General features: G+C 40.8%; 2 protein-coding genes across 2 annotated transcripts in view; both read right to left on the reverse strand.

Annotated features, from left to right (window-relative positions):
* Positions 1-27,688, reverse strand: part of LOC121442880 (acidic repeat-containing protein-like) — a 96,724-nt gene that overhangs the window by 30,306 nt on the left and 38,730 nt on the right. The window lies entirely within an intron of this gene.
* On the reverse strand, positions 454-27,496 carry LOC121442849 (UDP-N-acetylglucosamine--peptide N-acetylglucosaminyltransferase 110 kDa subunit-like). Its single transcript, XM_041644504.1, is given in 19 exon segments — positions 454-1,093; positions 2,311-2,434; positions 2,708-2,960; positions 6,561-6,713; positions 9,179-9,349; positions 9,439-9,555; positions 9,649-9,819; positions 10,246-10,371; positions 13,468-13,557; positions 13,665-13,823; positions 15,603-15,782; positions 16,114-16,215; positions 16,299-16,452; positions 18,827-18,927; positions 19,378-19,518; positions 19,766-19,961; positions 22,141-22,220; positions 27,087-27,292; positions 27,295-27,496. Coding segments are annotated over 19 exon segments (2,757 nt in total). The 5' UTR covers positions 27,353-27,496; the 3' UTR covers positions 454-918.

The raw sequence follows: 27,688 nt of genomic DNA on the forward strand, positions 1-27,688 counted from the left end.
CACTAACACTTTTGGAAGCAGCATAGGAGGGGCAGTCAAGGGCTTAAACACTGGTGAAATAGCTAAAAATCAGGCAAAAAAAAATCTACATTATTATCAATAACAGTACCACAACTGTGCCCTTCATGATTAATATTCACTCCTTAAGAATTTTCATTTGGCACCAGATGGCGTGCTTAAGAGAAACACTCTGGGATGTTTGAAACAAGACTTAGTTTTGTTAGCACTCACAGGAGAATTTAAAGGAAGTGGGGGAAAAGAAATGGGAAAGAGGCTGAAAAAATCCTAAGTCACTGTCTAAATCAACAAAGCACTGACAGTATCAAGCATTAGGTCAGACACTAACTAAAACGACTGATATAGGCTCAAATGGTTTATAAAACCTATAAAAAGACTACACCAGCACGGTCCCTGTCACCCTGTCAGAGTTCAGACACTAAAACAGGAAGCAACATTTTAGTTTAAAACCTTATCTCAGAAGAATCAAGATCACTTCACGTAAGTAAAAATACCTGAAAGCAAACATTTTTAAAAGCTCCAATACCCAAAATATAAAGGAAAAAAGGATCAGAAGACTCAATCTATCCATGGAATCACGAAATGGCTGGTCAATCTCTATCTCCCTCCACATTAAGCATCCCATGGAAGACCAAGGGAGACCAGACCTTCCAGACCTCTGCACCACCTGCTTACTGCAAAACTCTACAGAGATTCCTTGTGGAGTAGCAGTTTCTTATCTCTTGTATCTCCCTATCATGCAGGAAGCAAGTCTGGCTGTGCTATTCTATTATCGTTATATATCATCCATCTGCAACAAGGTACTGTACAGATAAGTACAAAGCATGTTATCTAGTTCCCTTTCCCCCAGAAGGTTGAGGCTCAGGTATAGGGGTAATTCTCCCGTGCGCAGTCTTTTATTCAGGCTGACTCAGTGACTTCAACAGGCTTAATCATGTGGTCAGGTTTGTTGCCGGCTGCATAATGCTCCCACATCTGCAGATAGAGCCGCTCTAATTCCATTGTGTACTGTTTGGTGTTGAACAGAGGACTAGATATTCTCTGTTTCCAGACTTTGCCACGAATTTTCTTCAGGCTAGGTAATAAAAACAAAGAGAACCTATTTTACAAATCAGAACAAAAACTCAGAACTAGATTCTATAGTCATTTTTGTGGCATAATAATATAAAAAATTTTTTTTCTGCTTGGCCTAGCAACTTGACACACATATCTGGGAAGAGGGAACCTCAAGTATTCATAAGAATGGTCTATGGGCATGTCTGTAGGTCATTTTCTTGATTCTTGATTAATGACCCAGGCCAATATGGCCAGTACCACCTCTAGCAAACTAGGGGGATCAAGCCAACTAGCAGTGTTCCTCCATTTCTGCACTTCAATTCTTGCTTCCAGGTTCTTGTCATGGCATCCATTCATGATGAACTGTGATATGGATATGTAAGGCAAATAAACCCTTTCCTCTCCAAGTTGATTTCTGTCATGGATTTTAACATATCATCAGAAATATACTGAGCTGGGTGGTGGCACACGCCTTTAATCCCCGAACTTGGGAGGCAGAGGCAGGTGGATTTCTGTGAGTTTGAGGCCAGTCTGCTCTACAAGAGCTAGTTCCAGGACAGCTAGAGCTGTCACAAAAAACAAAAAGCAAATAAACAAACAAAAAAAGGAAATATATTGAAAGTGAAAGTTGGCTGTCCATTGATTAGGCTCTACTCAAATGTATTCATAGTACTATCAATGCTTCCTTTCAAAAAAACAAAACAAAAAGACCCTATGGACTATGTGTATTTGGGTATATATGCTTGTGTTTGTGTGTGCATGTAAAGCCCAGAGGACAACAGCTGGCCTTGAACTCAGATCGCCTGTCTCTTCCTCCCAAGTGTTAGGACTAAAGGCATGCACCTATACCACACAGAAAAAAAAATTAATGCTTTAAACAAACACCATAAAACAAAGGGACAAATTAGAAACACTATTTCATTGAATGGGCGAAGCTCCATTTACCTTAGCATGATCCCTCTAATTTCCACTCATTTTCAGTCAACTAAGCTTTTTTTGTGATTTTTGTTGTTGGTGGTGGTTTTTTAAAATACTATGAAGAAATGGATACTAGGCTAAAACATCTGATGCTTTGAAAGTTCTTTATTAAAGTCTAGTGATTACTTGAGAGTTTAGATTATGTCCCCTTCTATCCATAGAGCATACAACTTAATTCATCTATTTTATATCATCCTTAATTTATGACTTTATTTTGTCACATTTTCACATATAGTTTGTTCCTGGCAGTTTACTTACTATTCTAGATCAGTTCCTAGTTTCACAGCTATGTCTTCATATTCTTGTCTGCTTTTAGCAATGAGCTCAAGACATCCTAGGCAAGTGAGCTGAGAAGCCGCAACTCGAGAGGCGAGAGTCTCTCCTAGAAGGTAAAAATACTAATTGCTCATCTTAGAACTATAGGTCACATAGTCATCATTGGTAATTGCATTTAAGTATCTACACAGTACAAGACGAGGAGGATGGTGTCAAGTATTCAGGCTTGAGTAAGTCCCATTTTCTATTATTCTGCCTTAATTACTTCTAATACATATAATTTCACCTTCAAAAAAAAATTTCACCTTCAAGTACCCCTCGACCCAAAAGAAAAATGTTAACGAATAAAGAAGGATTCAGTGATTTGTCAGCCACTTACCTGGCATAGTCACCATGGGTGTTCCTGCCCAGAGAACATCCATTCCTGTGGTGTGTCCATTACATAAGGGAGTGTCCAGACAGACATCAGCCAGCTGACCTCTTCTGACATGCTCCTCTTTCGGAGCCACAGGTGAAAAAATGATACGATTCTGGGGAAGACCCATATTTTGTGCATATTGTTGAATATTGGGTTCTCCTACTGCTGGAAAACGCAACAGCCAAAGCACGCTATTAGGTACACGTTTCAGAATCTAAAAAAAAAAAAGAAAAGGAAAAAGAAAAGATTAATAGCACATCTGCCCTTTCCCAAAACCACTCAGAAAGTGTGACTGACCCCCAACACCACCTAATCTGGGCATTGTGGCACATACCTATGATCCTGGCAGAACTGAAGCAGGAGGTTTCTAAGGTTTCTAAATTCAAGAAGACTCTGCCATAAACAAGTGAAGAAGCCTGTTTGGGACCTAGGTCTTTTCTTTAAAAAGATGAATTAAATCATCTGAGTTACTTCTTTTCTCTTAGCTGTCCCCAGAGAGTTTGAGGACAGAGAAAAGAATTAGAAGACAAAAGTCAAGTTACTAACGGGTACAATCTGAGGCAGGAACTAATATAGGAAGTGGTCTTTGTTAAAGATGGGAATGTGGGTGTCTTTATGTTTGCTTTTTTAACTTACATTTCTTAAAAAAAATCTTTTGACAATTCCATTATATATTTTTGGAAAGAGTCATTTCCACCCTCCACTATTCACCCCTTCCATTTTTACTGAACCCCTCTTACCTTCACCTTTACCGTTGTTATTTTGTGTTTATGATCCACTGAAATTAGTTGGGATTGCTTGCATGAAAATGGGTGAGGTGAGTTACTGGAGGATGGGCAAATGCCCACCACAGAAAAGAACTCTCCCTCTGCAAGTAGCCACCAGGGAGCGCTGAGGCTCTGTAAGCCTCTACTCCTATTTTTGTTTTTAAGGAACAGGGTCTCATTAAGTTTTCCAGGCTGGCCACAAACTCATAGACTCTAGCAACTCTCATATCTCAGCCTCCAGAGTAGCTTGAAGTACCGGCACATTTTACCATACACAGTACTTCAAATTTTAAATCCCCCACCTCACCACATTACAAGAGTAACTTGAAAATTTGCCCAAATTGCCTAATGTCAACCAGAAGGCAGCATAAACTTCTATAAATGACCAGGGAGAAAATAGTACTGGCTTTTTAGTCACTGCCTGTTTTGTAGCTTGAAAGCAGCCATAGATAGTAAGTGTATAAACACATGTATGTGGCCATGTGTCAAAGTTTTATTTATAAAAATAAGCAATGAGCCGGGCGGTGGTGGCGCACGCCTTTAATCCCAGCACTCGGGAGGCAGAGGCAGGCGGATCTCTGTGAGTTCGAGGCCAGCCTGGTCTACAAGAGCTAGTTCCAGGACAGGAACCAAAAGCTACGGAGAAACCCTGTCTCGAAAAATCAAAAAAAAAAAAAAATAAGCAATGAGAGGCTGGGAATGTACCTCAACGGTAGAGTACTTGCCTAGCATGTGCAAGGACCTGGGTTCCACCCCAGCATCAAAAAGTACCAAGCAACGAGCCAAGCAGTGGATTTGGCCTCCAGACCAGTTTACCTACTCCTGATTCAGAAGTGCATTTATTCAACATATCACAGAACTTCACACTTCCTTCTCTGAAAAATTTGAGAATAGACAAATTTCCAAATTCAGACTATTTCACATTTTTAAACATACAATGTACATACATTTATCTAACACTCTTGGAAGCAACTCCTTGTTTTTTTTAAACACTTTAGTATCTCTATATTGAGATGCAGGAATATTCATAAGCAGAATTTTTTAAAAAGTAAAACTAGCCTACTGTTAGGTAAGTTTTGGCTAAAGCGAGGATTCAGGGAAAATAGAGGCTTACTCATCCACTTCCTCTCTTTCTACATTACCCTTCCCTTTCAAACAAATAGAACAGATATGGGGAGGGGGGGATCAAGCAAGGAATGATTTCTTTCTAACAACATTAAGGTAAAATATAGCATTTCAGTTATACAAACTCAGGGCCAGCTGGCCGCATACACTCAGTATTGCACTTCTACAAACCAGGCTCATGAGCTGATTGCAAAATAGGGCTATTGACCAATTCTTTCCTGGTTAATGTCATAGAATTGCAAGGATGTTAAATATGGATGTCCACACAGCAAGTTTTGCTATCAGTTCAGGCCAGGGGTTAGGAAACTATGGCCTGAAAACCAAGTATGGCATACAGCCAGTGTTTAGAAATAAAATTTGATATGCTAAGCCATGGGTTAATTTATATAATATCTAAGTGTTTTCATTATATATATACTATAAATAAAAAGGAGAGATGACTAGATTACTTATTAAAAAACTGAAAATTTCATTTACTAACTCTTTAAGAAGAAAAAGTTCGATGACATCAGGTTTGGACAAAACACTTTGAATAAACAAATAAATGTTTATTGCATGAAATTTTTAAAAAAAACACAAGACTGAAACCAGGCTTGGTGGTACACAACTTTAAACCTAGAACTCAAGAGGCAGAGCAGGTGATCTAAGTTTGAAGCCAGCCTGGACTACATAGTGAGTTCTAGAACATTCAGGGCTATATAGAGACACTGTCTTCAAAAATGAAAATAAATACACCAAAAGACTGGGGATACAGCTCACTGGTACAGAGCTTGCCTACTGTGTATCACACCCTGACCTTGATCCCCACACACTGGAGGAAAATACAACAACAGTAGGTAAAATCAAAACTGAAGATGACTGTGGACATAGCTCAGCTGGTAGAGTTATTTGTCTAGCATGAAGGCAGCCCTGGATTACTTTCTAGCACCACATAACCAGATGTGGTGGCAAACCTGTGTTATCCCCGTACTTGGGAAGTACAAGAATGAACAGAAGTTCAGTATTATTCTCTGCTATGTAACAAGGCCAGCCTGGGATACATTGAGACCTCATCTCAAAAACAATACAAGTAGCATTATACAGAATGAGTGGATTTCATTTATATATTTAGGAATACACATGAATACACACACCATTAACAATTACTACTACTAAAAAAGAAGCACTGGGCGGTGGTGGTGCACGCCTTTAATCCCAGCACTCAGAAGGCAGAGGCAGGTGGATCTCTTGAGTTCGAGGCCAGTCTGGTCTACAAGAACTAGTTTCAGCAATGAGGACTACTGAGAACTCAAGAACAATGGCAATAGGTTTTTGATCCTACTGCACGTACTGGCTTTGTGGGAGTCTAGGAAGTTGGGATGCTCACCTTACTAGACCTGGATGGAGGTGGGTGGTCCTTGGACTTCCCACAGGTCAGGGAACCCTGATTGCTCTTTGGGCTGACAAGGGAGGGGGACTTGATTGGGGGAGGGGGAGGGAAATGGGAGGCGGTGGCGGGGAGGAGGCAGAAATCTTTAATAAATAAATAAATTTAAAAAAAAACAATAAATAAAAAAAAAGAACTAGTTCCAGGACAGTTAGGGCTGCTACAGAGAAACCTCTCGAAAGAAAGAAAGAAAGAAAGAGAAACAAACAAGCAAGCAAACAACAACTAAGGAAAAGAAAGCTGTGAATTTGAAAAAGAGAAAAGGGACTGGACCTGGGGAACATGGGAGAGAAGAAAGGGGGGGGGAAATTATATTGGTTATATTATAATCTCAAAAAATAAAAATGATTTAAAACAGCTGAAAATGTCACAACTTTTGGAGCTAAGAAATGAGCATAATAGTCCATAAATGAAAGAAGCTTCAGCAAGGTAGCCCAAATACATAATCTTTACTCATCAATACGCATTAATTAATAACAAATCTACACATACTCACATTTGCCCACATCTGCAGGGTAGAAGGGTCAATTTTATATAACTGATTAAAGTTACAGTACACAATGGCATCTTCTGGTAGCCCGTACTGGGAACGGGTGGTTACAATAATGGTACGGGGAACCTCCTCTCCAGTTGCAGCTTTATTATTGATCTAGAATAACAAAAAGAACATGATTAAATTTAGAGTTAGCACTGGCCAAAGGGAATTGCAGATGTGGTTCAGCTGGTCAAGATGTAAGAAGCCCTGGTTTTGATTCAAGTGTTGCATAAACCAAGGCACAGCAGTACCCAATTATAATTCTAGTACTCAGGAGATGGGGGAAGAAGGCTCAGAGATCAAGATTTGAGGCTAGCCTGGGCTATATGAAAGCCCTACCCCAACAAGCCAAGAAATGGGAGTATATCTACATGGCAGAGTGTTTATCTGGAATGCACAAGGTCCTGGGGTTTCATCCAACACACACACACGTCCAGGAAGGCCTCACACTATGTACAGGCTTCAGTCAACAGTAAGACTTCCCAAATGCTAAGATTAGAGTGTTGTGTGTGTCCCTATGCCTGGCCTGTTTTTTTGTTTTTGTTTGCTTGTTTGTTTAAGACAGGGTCTCACTATGTAGCTTTGGCTAACCTGGAACTTGCTATGTAGACCAGGCTGGCATCAAATTTGTAGGCAGACAGATTTCTTATGACTCTGAGGACAGCCTGGTTTAACATAATTCATGGCTAGCCAGGGCAACATAGTAAGAGACAGATGCAGAGAGAGAGAATAAAAAGAGTGCCATGAGTCAGTGAGCTAGCTAGAGATGGCTCAGTTCTGTAAGAACACTAGCTGTTCTTCCAGAAGACCTAGGTTAGAGCTTCAGCACCCATATGGTGGGCAGCTCGCAAGCATCTATAATTCTAGTTCCAGAAGACCTGATGCTGTCTTCTGGCCTCCCTAGGCACAAGGCACGCACATAGTACAGACATATGTTCAGGCAATATCGATACACATAAAATATTTTTTTAGAAAAAGAATCAATTCAAAATATATAAAATGGTATAAAGATTTTAACTTCTGTCCCTGAACTGTAATGAGAAAATATTTTTATATAGTTTACTTTTTTAAAAAAAGATTTATTTATTTATTTATTTACTTACTTATTGTGTATACAGTATTCTGCCTACATGTATGCCTGCAGACCAGAAGGGGGCACCAGATTTCATTACAGATGATTGTAAGCCATTATGTTGTTGCTGGGAATTGAACTTAGGACCTTTAGACAAGTAGGCGGTGCTCTTAACCACTGAGCCATCTCTCCAGCCCTATAGTTTACTTTTAAGACATAAAAAGTTACACCATTACTTTGACTTAAGAGTAACTGCCCTATGAAAAGAGGCCAGGCCGGGCAGTGGTGGAGCACACCTTTAATCCCAGCACTCAGGAAGCAGAGCAGGCAGATCTCTGTGAGTTCGAGGCCAGCCTGGTCTACACAAGCTAGTTCTAGGACAGGCTCCAAAAACTATGCAGAAACCCTGTCTTGAAAAACCAAAAAAAAAGGGGGGGGGGCGCTGCCAAGTTTGAGAACAGCCTGGGTTACATAGCCAGATCCTGTTTCATGGCTAGTGGTGGTAGCCTTTAATGCCAGCACTTAGAAGGCAGAGGCAGGTAAATTTCTCAGCCCAGGGTCAGTTTATTCTATAGAGTTCCAGGACAGCCAGGGCTCCAAAGAAAAACTCTTGTCTCATAAAACAACAACAACAACAACAACAAGTACTAAAAACCCCATAACCAACAGTAAAGCTTCTGCTTTTTTTTACTCTGTTCTTCATGGATGAAATAAATGCTCTTCTCCAAATCATATCCTCTCTCCAAGGCAAATTTCAATTACTCCTCCCCAAAGGGTCTCTTCTCCCCAAGACTCAAGACTCCCCCTTACACTGATGGTCAAGTCCTTCAACTACAGTTTTATTTGCAAATCCCATACTTGTCGAAGACTGCCTTATGCTGTTACATGAGTATGGACATCTCAATAATGTTGTCAGCACCTAAGAAGTCTAAGATTCCTGCCCTATGTATTTGCCTCTTCCAGTATGCATCTCTCTCTCTCTCTCTCTCTCTCTCTCTCTCTCTCTCTCTGAATGCATACTATATTATTGGGGCTAAGACATGAGTTCTAAAGTAATTCCATTTGCTGAAGGATACAAATACAAACATTACACTGCACTATGCTGAATGTAACAATATACCCCAAAACAACAGAAGCACAGGAGACAAGTACCAATGAGTATGGAAAGAGAGGCAAAAGATCAGTTCAGTAACTGGTTCCCATAAGAACTATCTGAACTGAAAGGCGAGGCAGGATTTGGCCAGGAAAAGGGTGAGTTTACAGAAGCAAGCAACCATATGGTGCCTAGAGGTAAGAGAATAAAGGCACAGACAGGCAAAAACAAGCATTAGCACAGTAGGCACTCACTAAGGAGCCTGATGGTTGAAGCCGAATGACTTTCAAGACCAGACACAGCTACAAGAGCAAGTTTCCAAGAAGCTTATTTCCTCCTCTGTAGAATAGAGTGGTTATAAGGCTTCAAGGAAATGATGTATGGATGGTGGCACATAGTTAAGGTCTTTCCCACCTGTGTAGTTGCCAGTCCATTGCTAATACTGAATCCATTAATTGTTATCTGAATCTGTCCTCTGTTAATCATTTCAATAACTGCTTCTGCAATTGTATTCATGGGAATGACAGGCATATTAAGAGCTGTGTTACTGCTGTCTACATTGTCACCTCCATCAGGACATTTCATCTGAAAACAAAATCCAAACAGAAATGCATTATAAGAAAAAATTAACAAATTTAGTTCATTTCAGTAACAAATGCCGACTGGGTTCTGACCTTGACAATCTTCACATCTGGTAGACTATCAAGAAATGCTTTGAGATCGATGCCATTCAGAACTATCCGATTGTCGTAAATGTGCCCATTGGATTTAAAATCGATGACTACTTTTTTCTAATGGAAGAAAAGTTGACATGCCTGTCAGGGTGCATATGGACAATCCAAGGGGAAAAATGAATTAACCCCATAGCATTATTTTCTGCCTACCTTCAGGTGAGGGAACATATTAGCATGATCACCAATAAAAAAAGTATGAGGCATGTAAGCCAGTTTCTCAGAATACTGTTCTGCAACTTCAGCTGGGGAAGTTTCCTGATCAGTGATGATATAATCCATAAACAGTGCACCACTAGTCCCAGGGTATCCCAGCCACATTGCCTAAAAAACAATCAGACCGAAAACTAAGAACTTTTATCCATCTGTAAACCTACCAAATTATTCCAGTTTTTCAAAAGAGGATCTTCATCTAAAGGCTCCCAAATCACTTATGTACATATATAAAGGAGGCTGACTTCTTTGGCCAAGAGCAATCCAGCAGCTTTTCAGACTAACCCTGTAAGTGGTAAGGTGTTCTTCAAATATATTAGACAAAGGAGCTATTTATTATAAAACCATGAAATGCTAGTCTCCATTGACATTTTACCTGTGGGCACTGGGTCTACACCCAAAAAACTATCCTAGTACATACAAGAACACTCAAGAATGTCTATCCTGTTGTTTTCAAGGGTAGTTAGCCAGATGGAAGAAAACCAAAAACCACTGTCTTTTTAGTACAATAAACATTGTGAATGATTATTCTCTTACCTGAATAGGAGCTGGCCTGAGAGCAAAGAGCTCATTTCGAGCCCCCTTGGTATACCCATTCATATTTACAAGGATGTGAATTCCATCTTGGTGAATGCGGTCAGCTGCTTTTCCATTGCATGGAATCTACAGGATAAACAGTAAGAACTATGTAGAATCTCAAGATTAATTCGATTGGTTTTAATAGGATTAAACAGAATTCAGACCTAGATGCAAAAGAGGTGAATAAACTGGGTATAGTGGCTCACTCTCATAATCCCAGCACTTGGGAGGTAGAAGTAGAAAGATCAGTTAAACAACAACATCAGCTACATGAGACCCTGTCTCAACAATAAAGGAAGCAGACTTTCCTTCTAAATTGGATGGATTAGTAACAGGGTTACAGAAGGGAGCGAGTATTTTAAATGGGCCTTCAAAGATGAACAAGAGGCTAAGCATTTTTGTTACAAGACTTGAAGGCAAGGATTCAGGAAACCTGAGACAAAATCATGAGTTTCCACTAGCCAGAGCTAAACAGATTCTGTCTCAAATCAATCACAACAATTACTAGATGTTTGATACTCTATAATCTCAATGAGAAACAGTATAAATAAGATGAGAGATGACTCAGTGAGTAAGAGGACCTAAGTCTGGATTCCAGCACCCACATAAAAAGCCACATATGACCACACATGTGCACCTGGAACCTCAGCTCAGGTCTGTGGGGGTTGGAGACAGGAAGATGAGTCAGTTTCAGTCTTGAGAAAATAAGGCCAAGAGTGGAGGAGCAAGATCTCCACAGTTGGCTGGGTAGGAAGGCACACACCTTTAATCCCACAATCTGGGAGGCAGAGAGAGCTTACTTGGAGGCCAATCTACACAGTGAGTTTAGCTGACCTTCAGAACAGCCAGCCAGGGCTATGAAGATACCCTGTCTCAGAAAAAAAGAAGAAGAAGAAGACGAGGAGGAGGAGGAGGAGGAGGAGGAGGAGGAGGAGGAGGAGGAGGAAAGAAAGAAAGAAAGAAAGAAAGAAAGAAAGAAAGAAAGAGAAAAGAAGCCAAAGATATCCAACATCCTACTCTGAGCAACATATGAACCTGCAAGTACACCTACATGTACACTAATCACAATACACATACACACATGCCAAAAATGGAAAAAAATACAGCGACAGGTGCCTATAATCCTAGCATCTGAAGACTAGATTGACTACCTAGTGAGACCCTATAGCAAAAAAGGGGTACAGGGCTAGAGAGATGGCTTAGTGCTCAAGAGCACTGAAGGACTGACTACATGTAGAACTCAGCACCTACATGGTTAACAACCATTTGTAACTCCAGGGCATCCAACTCCTTTTGACCTCCAAAAGCACCAGGCACAAACATAATGTACATATATGGTGCACATATAAACAAACATAACACACATAAAGATAAATCTATCAAAAACATTCAAAGCCAGGTCGTGGTGGCTCACTCCTTTAATCCCAAGGATCTCTGTAAATTCCAGGACAGTTTCAGAGGTCTACACAGATAGTCCCAAACGAACCAGGAACACATAGTGAGCCTGCCAAATCAATCAATAGATGGCTAGATAGATAGATAGATAGATAGGCAGGCAGATAGATGAGGGAAGAGTCGTTCAAGATATCTCTCATTTGCAATTCTAGCACTAAGAAGGCTGAGTTCAAGGCTAGCCTAGGCTACACTGGGAGTTTACAGGCAGTTCTGATCACATAGTTAAAGTTTTGCCTCAGAAAAATAAAAATCAAAGCTGGAAATGCAGCTCACTGGGTAGAATACTGCCCTAGTTAGTATGTACCAGAAGTGTATGAGACTGCTCACAGTAAGAAGGCCAGCCTGGGGTACCGTGAGACTCTGTCTCAAAAATCAAAAGCAGACCAGACATATTTTTGAAGTAGTAACCATGCTACAAAAGATACTGGTATGCAAACTTTATTAAATGAGATAACTCTCCCAACCCATCTAAGAAAATGTCTATTATTTACTCATTCAGTTAGTTATTTATTGGTTATTTGAAACAGGGTCTCCCTATGTAGCTCTGCCTGGCCCGGAACTGCTAAGTATATCAGGCTGGCCTCAAACTCAGATCTACCTGCTAGGAGCTACACCATCCCTAGCCTTGTTTTTGAAACAGGGTCTCTAGCCCAGGCAGACCTTGAACTCTACGTAGCCAAGGATGACCTTTAACCCTGATCCTTCTGTCTCTGTCTCCACCTCCAAAATGGTGAGATTATAGGTATGAGTCACAACACCCAGTTTATACAGTACTAAGAATCAAACCCAGAGTTTTGTGTATAATAGACAAGCCCTGTACCAACTGAGCTATGTCCCCAATCCCATTATTTACATTTAGATGTGTGTCTACATGCAAACACACTTATTCATATTCATGTCTAAATATGTGACTAACAGAACCCATAGCAAATTTAATTCTCCCATAGGTTTCAACTTTGACTCATCATAAAATTTACAGAGGAAAAAAAATAGAAACAAAGACAAACAACCAGTAGGGTATGGTGGCTGAAGCAGGAGGATTAACAAAAGTTCAAGGCCCACTTTGTGAATTACAAAAGAATAAAACAAAAAGACCATACACACACACAAATGCAAAAACTCAAAAATAGATGGGCTTTTTGCTGCAGCCCCCTCCTTTAAAAAAATGAGATGGGGGCGGTCTCACATAGCCTAGTCTGTCCTTAAACTAGCTATTTAGCCATTTACCCTTCTTGATTTTGTTCAGTATGTATTAAAAGTATCTAGAAAAGTTATATATCAAACAGAGTTATATCACATTTCTATTTTATGTACAACTTAAAAGTCATGCCAAATAAAAATGTAAATGACCAAGGAAACAAGGGCAAATTGCCCAAATACAGTAGTTACTCCTTTTAATACCCATCATCAAAAACTACAAACATGAGACCCTCCATTCAACTCCTAATACAAAAAAAACCCACTTTGTACCAAAAGGGTTTTTCTTTTTCAAATTTACTCAAAATTTAAAACATAAAGGCACTTGCTGTGCTTGCAGAGGACCTGCATTTGCTCCAGCACCCATGTGACACCCTGTAACTCCATGTCTGGGCGATCTGACACCCTCTCTTCTGGCCTCCTTGGGCACCTGTCTTCATACAGGCACATCCCCACATACCATACCAAACACATATACTTAATTATGAAATCTTAAAATCTGAAGAAAAGGATCTGTGTTTTGCCTACCTGAGAAAGATCAATGAAATGATTGGCTTCTGCCATGACCTTCACTCGGAAGTTTGTACCGTCATCTGGGCTCAGGGCATAACAGAACACCTAAAAGACAGAGGAGGGCATACTTAATAACCTTGGCTCCAAGCCTCTCAAAACACTGGGCTTAACATCAAAGATGACAGAAGAAAGTCACCAGAACCTACTCTTACCTCAAATTTATCAGGATTGTGCATGCCTGGAATAGACTGCATAAGGTGAGAAGTAGGGTGATTCCCAAAGTCAGAACTCACATACCCTACACGCAACCGGCCATCACTGAGCTTCAAGTCTTTTGGATGCTCATATGGTGGTTTATGAAGGACATTAATCTACCAACAGAATACAATGGTCGTTAACAAAGTCAAGTCATGTGCAAATTTTTATCTAAAAGAAAAAAACCGATAACAGGGACTTGTGATTAGTAGTGTGTTTTGACTAGCGTGTATAATGCCCTAAGGGTTCTGTCCCCAGAACTACATAAAGAACAGGCATGATAGTACCATCATTGATCCCAATCATTAGGAGGTGAGGCATAGTTTGAAGGCTGAGTTTGAAGTCAGCCTGGTCTATGCACTGAGTTACAGGAAAGCCAGTCTGACATAGTGATCAAAACAGAACAAACAACAAAAAATAAATGGACATGTTGGTGCACTCTTGTGACCCCTGCAATTGGGAGGTGGAAGCAAAAGGGATCAGAAGTTCAAGGTAATCCCCAGCTACATAGAGAGTTTTAAGGCCAACCTGATATACATAAGACCTGCCTCAAAAAAAAAAAATTTAAGTGAAATAAATGAAAGTAGAATCTAAAATCATATAGACCCATAATTATGAAAAAACTTTAGTGGCCGGGCAGTGGTGGCACACACCTTTAGTCCCAGCACTCGGGGGGCAGAGGCAGGCGGATCTCTGTGAGTTCAAGGCCAGCCTGGTCTACAAGAGCTAGTTCCAGGATAGGCTCCAAAGCTACAGAGAAACCCTGTCTCGAAAAACCAAAAACTTTAGACAGCAAACTTCACTTATGTGGCCAGTTTAATGGCGCCTTCGAAGGTAAACAGCTGTGTATGGTGGCTGCATAGTGCTCATGCTTCATATCTGACCTGAAGTGTAGAAAATATGCCTGAACAGACTCCAACATGAAATATGGATAGAGTATGATTATTTTAGGAAATTCGACAAAGAAGCATTTTTGTATTTAAAAAGGAGGAGGAGGAGGAGGAGGAGGAGGAGGAGGAGGAGGAGGAGGAAGAGGAGGGCTGGCGAGATGGCTCAGCGGTTAAGAGCATTGCATGCTCTTCCAAAGGTCCCGAGTTTAATTCCCAGCAACCACATGGTGGCTCACAACCATCTGTAATGAGGTCTGGTGCCCTCTTCTGGCATGTGGGCATACACGCAGACAGAATACTGTATACATAATAAATAAATAAATATTTACAAAAAGAAATCTTAATTTACCACTGTTTCCTAAAACAGACCCCAAACTCTATCAATTCATATTCTAATTCTGAAAGTTGAGTATATAATACCATACACTCTGTATTTAAACCCTATTGGGGCTTTTGTTGTTGTTGCGTTTAGTTTGGTTTTTAGATGTTCGTATTAGGTGGAGGTTTTTGTTGAGATTATAGATTTATAATCTCAACTGGAATTATAGGTTTGCATCATCATGTGTAGCTGTGAGTTTCACCTTAAGAAAAATACCACTATTAAACTTGTTCAGAGTTTGAAATGAAAAGTCTCTCCAGGCAGTGGTGATACATGCCTTTAATCCCAGCGCTTGGGAAGCAGAGGCAGGCGGATCTCTGTGAGTTCAAGACCAACCTGGTCTACAGAGATAGTTCCAGGACAAGCTTCAAAGCTACAGAGAAACCCTATTTCAGGGGGAAAAAGAAGAAATAAAAGTCCCCATCCTTTGGATTGAAGGGAGTTCAGTTGAAGACAGGACACATTAGAAAGTGACTTCTGGAATAGCTAAGAAAGCTTTATTTCTTAACTTGGGTGATGTTGACCACATGCTGATTGGCAAAACCATACTGTACGTTTGATTTGTACAATGTTTTTATTTATTTGCATTTGAGTTTATAACAGAAAAAAATGAAAGGACAAGTCACCTTATCCAAGCAGAGATTCCCATGCCTCTCTGCAATAGCCTTCCTGAAGCCATGAGAAAGAGGGTACAGCATGCTGTGATGAGGATGCACAGAAGGCAGCCTATTCTTCTCTAGCTGCTCAGCTACAATACTAACCAATTTCTTCATTCGCTCATCATAGTCTGTCCAATCACAGACAATCTAGAGGAAGCAAAAAGAAATGATCACCCAGAAAACCTACCAAAGGATTTATTTTGCAAATATTTGACTTCCTAAAAGTGTTAGATTACCTACTAAAAATATGATCTTGGGGCTGGCTCAGTGAATAAAGGACAAGAATAAAAGGCAAGCCAGACAATTGGAGTTAATGCCTGGGACCCACGTGTTATGAGAAATGACTCCTGAAAACTGCCCTCTGACCTCCACTTGCTAAAAAACAACAATCTCCAGCCAGGCTTGCATTATTATGGCACATAAAAATTAAAAAGTGGTAACAATACAGAAAGAAAAACACTAGACTATTGTTCCTTACCTGTAGGCAATGAGCCAAATTACAATAGGCATCAGGAAAATCAGGCTTAAGTTTCAGAGCTGTGCGGTAAGAAGCTATTGCTTCTGGGATATTCCCTGAATCCTGGAAAGAAAGCAAGCTTGTAAGGAGTTTCCTATAATGAAACTTCAGTGCTAAGGTGCCCATGTCACAATAAGCAGCATTACCTTGTGAATGGAAGCCAGATTGCTGTGTGCATCTGCAAAGGCAGGATTAATCTGGATGGCACGAGTATAACACTGCAAGGCTCCCTGAACATCCTGCATCTCCTTTAGAGTGTTTCCCATATTAGAGTAAGCATCAGCAAATGTAGGACTGATTCTGAAGGAAAAGACAAGGGTTTGATTATCTCGTGTAAAATCCTTGTTGTTGTTAAAGCATTGGAGGAGGGAGGGGGTTTAATGTGGTTTGGTGGCACAGTACTTGCCTACCAAGCATGAGGCCTAGCTTGAATCCCAAAGGCAGGGAATCATTTCAGCAGCTGCCAAATGCCAACCTTTAATTATTAATTAATAAGAATAAATTATTAAATAACAATACATTATTTAATAGTTGAGACTCAGCAGTTAAGAGCTCTTAATATTCTTTTAGAACTGAGTTCTCTTCCCAACAACAATGTCCAGCTACAGAGAATCTAACACCTTCTGAATTCTGAAGGGATTTTATATACATACTTAAAAGTAAGATAAGCCTAATCTCAGCACTCAGAAAGCAGAGACAGGCAGATCTCTGAGTTCAAGGTGAGCCTACTTTACAGAGTAAGTTCTTTTTTAAAAAAATATTTATTTATTTTGTATATAATTTTCTGTCTACATATATGCCTGCAGGCCAGTAGAGGGGACCAGACCTCATTACAGATGGTTGTGAGCCACCATGGGGTTGCTGGGAATTGAACTCAGGACCTTTGGAAGAGCAGGCAATGCTCTTAACTGCTGAGCCAACTCTCCAGCCCACAGAGTAAGTTCTAGGACAGCCAGGGCTACACAGAAGGAAACCCCGTCTTGAAAAACAAAAGAAAAAAAAGTAAAACAAATCTTTTTCAAAGATGACAATAAAATTTTAAACCACAAAAGAGATGGCTCAGCAGGTAAAGATACCTGCAATCAAGCCTGACATGAGTTCAAACTTCAGAACCTATAACAAAGGATAGAAACAATGCCAGTAAATTGTTCTCTGACCTTCACATGGGTACCACAGTATATGCCCACATTGCTTCCATGAACACAAAATAAATAAAATATATTAAATAATGTAAACCAGGAGCCAGGCGGTGGTGGCGCACTTTTAATCCCAGCACCTGGAAAGCAGAGGCAGGCAAATCTCTGTGAGTTTGAGAACAGCCTGGTCTACAAGAGCTAGTTCCAGGACAGCCAGGGCTGTTACATAGACAAACCCTGTCTCAAAAATAAATAAATAAATAAATAAATAAATAGACAGACAGACAGACAGATAGATAGGAAGGAATCAATGGGTAGATGAATGGATATGGATGCATGAATGAATAGGGACATTAAATTATACACACCTTTAATCCCAGTACTTGGGAGGTAGAGGTAGAAGGATTTCTGTGAGTTCTAGGCCAACCTGGTCTACAGAACGAGTGAGTTCTAGGACAGTCAGGGCTATGTAGAGACCCTGTCTCAAAAAAATTTAAAATAACTAAGTGAATAAATAAATAACAAAGGGCTAGAGGTAGCTCAACACTTAAGAGCACTGACTGATCTTCCAGGGGACCTGAGTTTTTTTTTTTTCCAGAACCTACATAGTGCAGCTCACAACTACCTTTACTCCAGCTCCAAGGTTTGCTAATGCCCTCTTCTAGCCTCTGTAGCAGGTATCTACATGTACTACAGAAACCAGGCATTGAGGGCTGGAGAGATGGCTCAGGAGTTAAGAGCACTGGCTGCTCTTCCAGAGGTCCTGAGTTTAATTCCCAGCAACCACATGATGGCGCACAACCATCTATAGTAGAATCTGATGCCCTCTTCTGGCATAAGGCCAGATATGCAAACAGAGCACTCACATACACAAAATAAATCTTTTGTCAAGTGGTGGTGGCAGCGCACGCCTTTAATCCCAGCACTTGGGAGGCAGAGGCAGGCAGATCTGAGTTCATGGCCAGCCTGGTCTACAGAGTGAGTTCCAGGACAGCTAGGGCTGTTACACAGAGAAACCCTGTCTCAAAAAACAAGAGGAAAGGGGGGATGGGAGGAAAGAAGAGAGGAGAGAAAGAAGAGAGCAGAGGGGAGGGGAGTGGAGGGAAGGGAAGGGGAGGGGGTAGAAGAGGGGAGGAAGAAGAGAAGAGGGGAGGGGATAGGATGCTGAAGTGGATTAGGGCAAGCCTCAGTCCAACACAAAGAACTACAGGGCATCTAAGGAATGCTGAGAGCAGAAGAAATATTCTTCCCCAGGGAAGAGTACACCAATTGGTTATCCAATCCCAAATGGTCAGACCTGAAAATATACATCTGAGTAACATTATACATAACAAATTATGTTTAGAAACATATCTGCATATAAATAAATAAATATATATATATATACATCTCGCAAGAATTAATGGAAGAGGAAGTCATGAATTTGAGAGCAAGGAGAAGTATATGGGAAGGTTTTGCAGGGAAGGGAAGGGGAAATGATGTAATTATACTATAATCTCAAAACTGAAAATAGAAAAAAGAAGCTATAAACTTCTTACCGTATGGCTTCCTTATAATGCATCAGTGCTTCCTGCAGCTTCCCCTGTTGTTGCAGTACACTTGCTAAGTTGGAATGTGCAGCAGCAAACTCTGGGAAGACCTAGAGAGTCACGATCACGGCTGACATTAAATAGCAGAATCTCCCAATTATCTCCCACAACTCTTTTTCCAAGTTTACTCATTCTTCGGGTCTAGTAGCTTAAATTCTACTGCTTCCTCCATTTTATACCTATGTTCATTTGAAATGTGAAGTAGGCCTCTCTTCCTGTTACTCACACTGAGTAATGCAGCCTCTTTTCTAAACTCCTACCACACCTACCAATCACTAGACACTGACCTGAGCTCTTCATTTTAATAGCTTTACTCAGTTTACTAGTCATTGGCTTTGTCCAGATCTCATCTATGCACAAAGTAATGAACTCAATGTAGGGACGTCTGGCATTGTCATAGGACCTTACATAGGAAATGAAGAGGTGAACAGCAGGCAAACTTAATTGCTTTCCCTCTACCGTCAAACAGGCTAGACACCCAGTCACAGTACTCAACATACTTCTAATGCTTTGCGATATAGGCGGACCGCCTCTTCAATATTGCCCTGTTCCCGTTTGATATTGGCGAGGTTATTCAAAGAGTCTGCATGGGTAGGACATAGACGAAGAGCTGTGTTATAACAATCTTCTGCTTCAGCAACCTGGAAAATAAAACAAATCATTCAGATACTACAGAGAAGAATCAGAGAAACCACTTATGTTCTAGTAATTTAAGTAACTGCATCATTTTGAGCCTAATGGCTGGTAAATACACCACAAAATGGATACTTTTCAGTATTCTCCTTCCCATCAACCAAAACTCCAAAGAAAACCAATATTACTTAATATGTACAATGAAGACTTTTCTACCATGTAACAAAGAAATAAAAATAGACTGAAAATCCTTACGCTGCCCTTCTCTTTGAGTGCATTTGCTAGGTTGCAGTAAGCATCTGGGAAATGTGGCTGCAGTTCTATAGCTCGTCTGTAGGTATCGATGGCCAAGTCTATTAGGCCTTGCTCGTAGTACACACAAGCCAGATTGCCATGCACCACCGCATGATTTGGGCTCAAACTTAAGGCACGAAGATAAGCTGCTACAGCTCTGTGAAAAGCAAAAACATACAAACTCATATACACAAATGCCACTAATATTAAATATATTATTATTATAAGTTTGTCTATGACATGAACAGATTGGTAAATGGCAAAAACCACGGTACACATGTGGAAGCCAGAAAACAACTTTCTGAAGTTGGTTCTCTCCTTCCACTACGGGTTCCAGGGATCAAATTCAGGTCAATATGATTGCATGCCAGGCACTTTTACACACTGAACCATCTCACCTGCCCAAATCCAACTAACTTGAATGTGTATTTTGTTACAATTAATTCCAGATATACTATACCAAAAATGCCATTAACTAATAACAATTAACTTATGATATATTTTACTGCATAACAAAAATATCACCTTTATAAAATATATTTTTTGGGGTGCCAAGAACTGAACCTAGGGCCTCGTGCATGCTAAACAAGGGCGCTACCACTGAGCAAATTTCTCGGCCCTCCACTTTTGAGTGTGTGGTTCAGTTTGTTTTTGTTGTTGTTTGGTTTTTCGAGACAGGGTTTCTCTGTATAGCTTTGGAACCTGTTCTGGAACAAGCTATAGACTAGGCTGGCCTTGAACTCAGATACCTACCTGCCTCTGGGATTAAAGGCGTGTACCACCAAGAGCCACTTTTTTTTTTTTTGTTTTTTTGTTTTTTGTTTTTTTGTTTTTTCGAGACAGGGTTTCTCTGTAGCTTTAGAGGTTGTCCTGGAACTAGCTCTTGTAGACCAGGCTGGCCTCGAACTCACAGAGATTCACCTACCTCTGCCTCCCGAGTACAGGGATTAAAGACGTGCGCCACCACCACCCGGCTGAGCCACTTGTTTTTTAAGACAAGGTTTTACCCTATAGCTTAGGCTGGCTTGAAAGTCTGAGCAAGCCCTTCTTCCCTTGGCCTCTCAAGAGCTGGTATTACAGGAGAAAGCAACTACAGCCAGGCAGGCCCCTGTTAAGTTTTTTAAGAGAAAATATTGCTCTATACCCCAGTTAGGCCTTGAACACACAGCAGTCCTTCTGCTTCAGACTCCCAAGTGCCAGGCTATAAAACATTTTCACAGGAAAACAGTTGTCTATTCCCACTCAAGATGTACATTTTCCTTTGACAAAAAAAGTCAAAAGTCGGGGCTGGAGAGATGGCTCAGAGGTTAAGAGCACTGGCTGTTCTTCCAGAGGTCCTGAGTTCAATTCCCAGCAACCACATGGTGGCTCACAACTACCTGTAAGATGTGGTGTCCTCTTCTGTCATGCAGGCAGAACATTGTATACACAACAAATAAAATCTTTAAAAAAAAAAAAGTTAAAAGTCAAGTGCTAGAAAAAATGGCTCAGAGGACAAGAGCATTGGCAGCTCTTCCAGAAGACTGTGATTTGAATCCTAGAACCCAAATGGTAGCTAACAGCCATCTGCAACTCCAATTCTAGAGGATTTGATACCTCTTCCAACTTCTGCACATAGTTCACAGACATACATGCAGGCAAAACACCCATATACATAAAATTTTAAAATCACAGGGCTGGGAAGCTGATCGGTGATCAAAGTGCTTGGTGTGTAATTATGAGGACCTGAGTTTGGATTCCTGCCCCCATCTACCAAGCTTAATGGTCATGTACATATATGCAACTTCAACACTGGGTGGAGGGGCTGTGGCAGGAGGACCACTGAGGCTTACACTGCAAACCTAGCCCAGATGTGAGCCCCAGGCTCCAGGAGAAACTGCCTCAAAGGCAGAAGGTGGCAAAATAACAGGATTGAGAAGGACACCCAATGTCTTCTTCTGGATAGACTCCAATGTGCATATAGCCCCTCTCACAAACACACACAATTAGAAAAGCAGTTTCTTCAACAAAACAGTTAAAGTCAAGTTTTACTTAGCTTTCTGAATCAAAAACAAAAAAAAACAAAAAACAAAAAAACAAACTTAGCCCAAAAGGTAATCATCATTTCTAACAGTTTACAATAAAGGAAATTTCAACAGAACTAAGTGGAAGGATAAAAGCATTCAGGAAAACCAACAAGGAAAAGTCAGCCAACAACATCTATAAGTAAAACAGAAGAAAACAGCTATCAGGAGGGAAAAACTATACTCTAGGAAAATGTACTTCAAGAAGCTGTTGTCACATTTTAGTTCAAACTCTGAAAAGACAAGAAAATTCATCAAACAGAACATTCTCACCTGTCAAAAATGCGTGCCTCTTTCAAGACATTTCCTAAATTGATATAAGCATCCAGAAAATTTGGGTCAAGGGTGACAGCCTAAAAATTACAAGACAGTTACTTAGAAAAAGAAAGGCTTTTGTCAGATTAACTTCTCATTAAGCTTTTATTCTAAATTCATTTTAGATATCCAATTACATTTTCTAGAAAACTCATTTTGTTTTTAAAAACAGTCCTCATTTAGTTCCCTTTCATCGATAAGCCTCATTAATATCAAAATAACTGGAGAAAGGGGCTAGGCATGTAGCCCAGTGACAAAGCACTTCCTACTAGACTCCATTCCCTGAATCACAAGAAAGGAAAACCTCATGAGCAAAATAAACTCAACTTAACTAAGCACAGTACTTCCTTCCTTTTATCTGTTTGTTTGTTTGGTTGGTTGGTTGGTTTTTTGAGACAGGCCTTCTCTGTGTAACAGTCCTAGCTATCCTGGAACTAGCTCTTGTAGACCAGGCTGGCCTCGAACTCACAAGGGATTCACCTGCCTCTGCCTCTGCCTCTGCCTCTGCCTCTGCCTCTGCCTCTGCCTCCTGAGTGAGCGCGCCACCATGGCCTGGCCCCCTTTTATCTGTTCTTTGAAACAGGGTTTCACTATGTAGCTCTGGCCAGGCTGCCTCAAACTCAAAGATCCACCTGCCTCTGCCTCCCAAACGCTGGAATTAAAGGAATGAAGCAGCATACAAGCAGACTATTTCTAATGATTGGCCCAATTTTATTCAGTCAGTCAGGCTAACATTTCTAAAAGATGGGGGCAGAAACAAGCAATGAGCTCTTAAGTATGTAACTCTGTTACATAAACACACGACCCAGCAAGTCCTTACTAAGATATGTAATTAGAACTGTAACATTAAGCCAAGCAAGGCACAGCCTCTAATCCAAGCAGTTGGGAGGTGGAAGTAGGAAGATGTGGCGTTCACGTCATCTTCAACTACAAAGTGAGTCTGAAGGCAGCCTGGGGATATATGAGACACTTTCTCCAAATAAGCAAATGATAGTCTGGTGCTCATTGGTAGAATGCTAGCCTAGTATACCTATACCAAGAGCTCTAGAAAAATATCCCTCTAGAATGGTAAGTATAAATTTAACCAAAACACTGAAAAGATAAATGTAATAATTTTAAATATTTTAAAAATTCCTAGAAACACTTCTTTATATAGATAATAAACAAGTCTCTATCAGATAAAGGCATGACACACTTAGCTTAGATTATCTATAGTCATAGATATCTAGCCTGAAAACTTTAACTTTTGCTTTGAGGAAAGGTCTAACTCTATTACTATCCTAGAATTTACTTTGTAGCCCAGTGTGGCCCAGAACTCACAACAATCCTCCTGCCTCAGCCTCCCAAGTGCTAAGATTAATAGGCATAAATCACACCTGGCCCTCTTAAAAATTTCTTGTAGGCAACAAACACATGTCATGGCTCATCATCTTTATAAATTCAACAATCATGCTGGCTTTCATTTATTATGTATCTACTCCCCTTTCCGCCAGATAATTTTGAAGCAAATCTCAAACATCTCATCCCATTTAAAATTATAAATTCTAGCCGGGCAGTGGTGGCACACACCTTTAATCCCAGCACTCAGGAGGCAGAGGCAGGTGGATCTCTGGGAGTTCGAGGCCAGCCTGGTTTACAAGAGCTAGTTCTGGGACAGGCACCAAAGCTACAGAGAAACCCTGTCTCGAAAAAAAACAAAAAAAATTATAAATTCTAGGGAGGTGACAAGAATGTTTTCTCACTCAAACATACCACACTATCATTATCTTAAAAAATGAACTGGACTTGGTGGCAAGTGCCTTTAATACCAGCACGAAGGAGGCAGAGACAGGCATGTAAGTGGGGTGAAGAGACAGCTCAGAAGTTAAGAGGACCAGAGTTCAATTCTTAAATTTCTAGCAGGAGGCTCAACAATCACTTATAACTTCAGGAAACCCAACACTTTTTTCTGGCCTCCAATGGCACCTGCACATTCGAACACACAACCACACACAAACACATAATTAAAAAGTAAATCCAAGCAGTGGTGGTGCACGCCTTTAATGCCAGTACTCAGAGGCCAGCCTGGTCGACAGAACTTAGTTCTAGGATAGCCAAGACTACTCAAAGAAACCCTGTCTGCAGCATGATTAATTTAAAAGAGAGAGAGAGAGTGCTAATAGGGTTCACCCTGAAGATTAGAAAAGCAAAACAGAGCCAGGTGGTGGTGGCACACGCCTTTAATCCCAGCATTTGGGAGGCAGAGGCAGGCATATTTCTGTGAGTTCAAGGCTAGCCTGGCCTACAAGAGCTAGTTCCAAGGCAGGCTCTAAAACTACAGCAAAACCCTGTCTCCAAAACCATTAAAAAAAAAAAGCTAAACAGCCAGCCACTGGCATTCATCTCTACCTCAGTCTGAAAATGGCAATCCTGCCTCCAGGAATCTCAGAATGAGATTGTGTGTGAGAGCTGTCTCCTCCCATTTTAAATTCCTCTCTGGAGCTGGGATTAAAGACAGGACTATACATATACCTTAACTCACAGAGATGATTCCCTCTGCCTTCTGAATGCTTGGACTAAAGTCATGTGGCACCTGGATATTTTTTTAAATGCTTACAAAAAAGAAAACATAGGGAGATAGGTCAATGGTTAAGGATGCTTGTTGGTCTTTCAGAGAACTGAGTTTGGTTCCCATGACCCATGTCAGGTGGCACACAAGAGCTTATTAACTCCAGCCAGGGGATCCCACACCCTCGTCTAGCCTCCATGAGTTATCTGCACACATGTGCAGGCAAGTACACAAATACATCGCCAAATGAATCTTTTTGTAGGCCGGACAGTGGGGGGGGGGCGCACGCCTTTAATCCCAGCACTCAGGAGGCAGAGGCAGGCGGATCTCTGTGAGTTCAAGACCAGCCTGGTCTACAAGAGCTAGTTCCAGGACAGGCTCCAAAACCACAGAGAAACCCTGCCTCGGGGGAAAAAAAAAAAAAAAACACCAAAATTTTGTCGGGCAGTGGTGGCGCACACCTCTAATCCCAATACTAGGGAGGCAGAGGCAGGCGGATCTCTGTGAGTTCAAGGCCAGCCTGATCTACAAGAGCTAGTTCCAGGACAGGCTCCAAAAGCTGCAGAAAAACCCTGTCTCGAAAAAAAAAATTGTAAAAACAAAAAAGCAGCCAGCTGCGTGGTGGTAGCACAGGTCTTTGATCCCAGTACTTGGGAGGCTGAGACAGGTGGATCTCTGTGAGTTCAAGGCCAGCCTGGTCTACAAAGCAAGTTCCAGGACAGGCTGCAAAGCTACAGAGAAACCCTGTCTCAAAAGAAACAAAAAAAGAATAAAAGCAACTTTATTTAGAATAATGTAACAAGAGCAGTAGGCAATGTACTAAAAGAAGTACCTATCTCTTTCAATCATCCAGATTTAATTTACATCTTTTAGTCCTGCACCTTGCTGAAAAGAAAACTCAGATCAGTGTCCTATCAGCTCATAGTTGACATTTTTGCTGATGAAACCCCTCAGCTATCTTTTAACATGTCTATCTGCTCCATACATATCCTAGAAACTTTTTTTGGTTAGTTGGTTCGTTTCTTGTTTTTGTTTTATAGAGACAGGGTCTCACTATGTGACTCTGGTTGTCCTGGAACTCACTATGTAGACTAGGGTAGATTCGAACTCATAGAAATCTGCCTGCCTCTGCAGGATTAAAGGCATGTGCCACTAAGACCAGCTCAACTTTTTTTTTTTTTTAATATGTATGGGTGTTTTGTCTGCATGTATCTCTTCTACTTACATGTGTGCTTGGTACCCTCAGAAGACAGAGAGGGCTTCAGATCCCCTGAAACTGGAGTTACAAGAGGTCATATACTACCATGTGGGTGTTGATAATCGAACCTGGACCCTCTGGAACAACAGCTAATGCTCTTAAACCCCTTAGCTATTAAGTTAGCTTCTCAAAGACTATAGTTCCAAGGGCAGGTTCCAAAGCTACAGAGAAATCCTGTCTCGAAACACCCCCCCCAAAAAAAAACCAACCCTGTTTCAGCTCACAGCACCCACATGGTGGATCACAATCTGTAACTCCAGCTCTAGTGCCTCTGCAGTGCACACACACATGGTGACAGACATACTTCCACTCACACACATAAAAGTAAATGAGTCTTTAAAGAGTTAAACTGAAAGCCTTACTTAGCTATTGGGCCCTTTTTAAAAAAAAAATAAATAAATAAAGATAGCCAGGTAGTGGTGGCACACATCTTTAATCCCAGCACTTGGGAAGCAGAGATAGGTAGATCTCTGTGAGTTGGAGGCCAGCTTGGTCTACAGAGCGAGTTCTAGGACAGGCTCCAAAGCTACATGGAGAAACCCTGTCTCGGAAAAAAAGAGAAAGTCAAGTGTATGAATAAGTGAATAGATACTTCCTTGCCTTCTGGTATGACAAGTTATTCCAGACAATGCTGCAGTGTGTCCTATTCTAGACTTGGAAACAGCTTTTTCAGCAGGATACTCTGAACCCTCCAGTATTCTCCCTCATGTGGCAAACATCCCTCTATAAGCCGTACTATCGCTTCACTCTGAGGAAAAACAGAGTCATTTTAAAGCCAGATGTGGTAGTTCACTTGTGCACTCAGGAGGCTTAAGGACTGCCACTAGGTTGAAGGCCAACCTGAGACACAAAGTAAATTCCAAGCCATTCTATACAGAGTGAAACCCACTCTCAAAAGAAAAAAAATTATAATAAATAAAAAAGCATTTTCAATATAAATCTCAAAAACCTGTCATATTATATGCCACCTGCAAATGCTGCAATACTATCAAGGAAACAATATTACACAGCTGCTTAAGCAAATGCCTACTGTTTTATTCTAGTAAGAACATTCTGTACACATAAACATTTTATAAATATCAATTATTAATGACTAACCTTTTCAAAGTGATGAATTGCTAGCCAAATCTCCCCTTGTGCATTGAAAACACAGCCGAGATTACTCCAAGCTACTGCAAAGTTTGGTTGCGTCTCAATTGCTTTCAAATAACATGCCTTAGGAGGGTTTAATGAAAGAAGACGAGAAGGGAAGGAGATAAGGGGAAAGGGGGAAATTTGTAAAGGGGAAAAAAAAAGATTGGGGAGGGGGAAGAAGGTGATATCATTATTTCTTCCCTGACCAGCCAAAAGTGACCCTGCAGCATAGGCTCGCTTGCGCCAAAACTAATGCGCTGCCACAGCTGGCTGCTCCTGCGCCTGCGCCACCAGAACCCAAGTGCAAACCACCATGTTCAGTTCTGCCAACCAAAGAGTAATCCTCATAATAGGACTCATCTGGGAGGTTGGGTGCTGCTAAACACTAACGCTATACTCCTCTTATCTGAACACCTATGGGCTCTAGAGACTGATGATACTTGACAGGGCACCATGAAATCTAGGCTTCCCCAACCCACATTTCCCAAAATGTGTTCTGTGAAATGCTAAGACATATCACAGAAAAAAGCAACACCAAAAAAGGCACCCAATTTTATAATCAAATA

This window comes from Microtus oregoni, unplaced genomic scaffold, assembly GCF_018167655.1.
Source record: "Microtus oregoni isolate MIOR12 unplaced genomic scaffold, Mior012 000097F_ref0000449, whole genome shotgun sequence".
In the NCBI taxonomy this organism is placed as follows: domain Eukaryota; kingdom Metazoa; phylum Chordata; class Mammalia; order Rodentia; family Cricetidae; genus Microtus; species Microtus oregoni.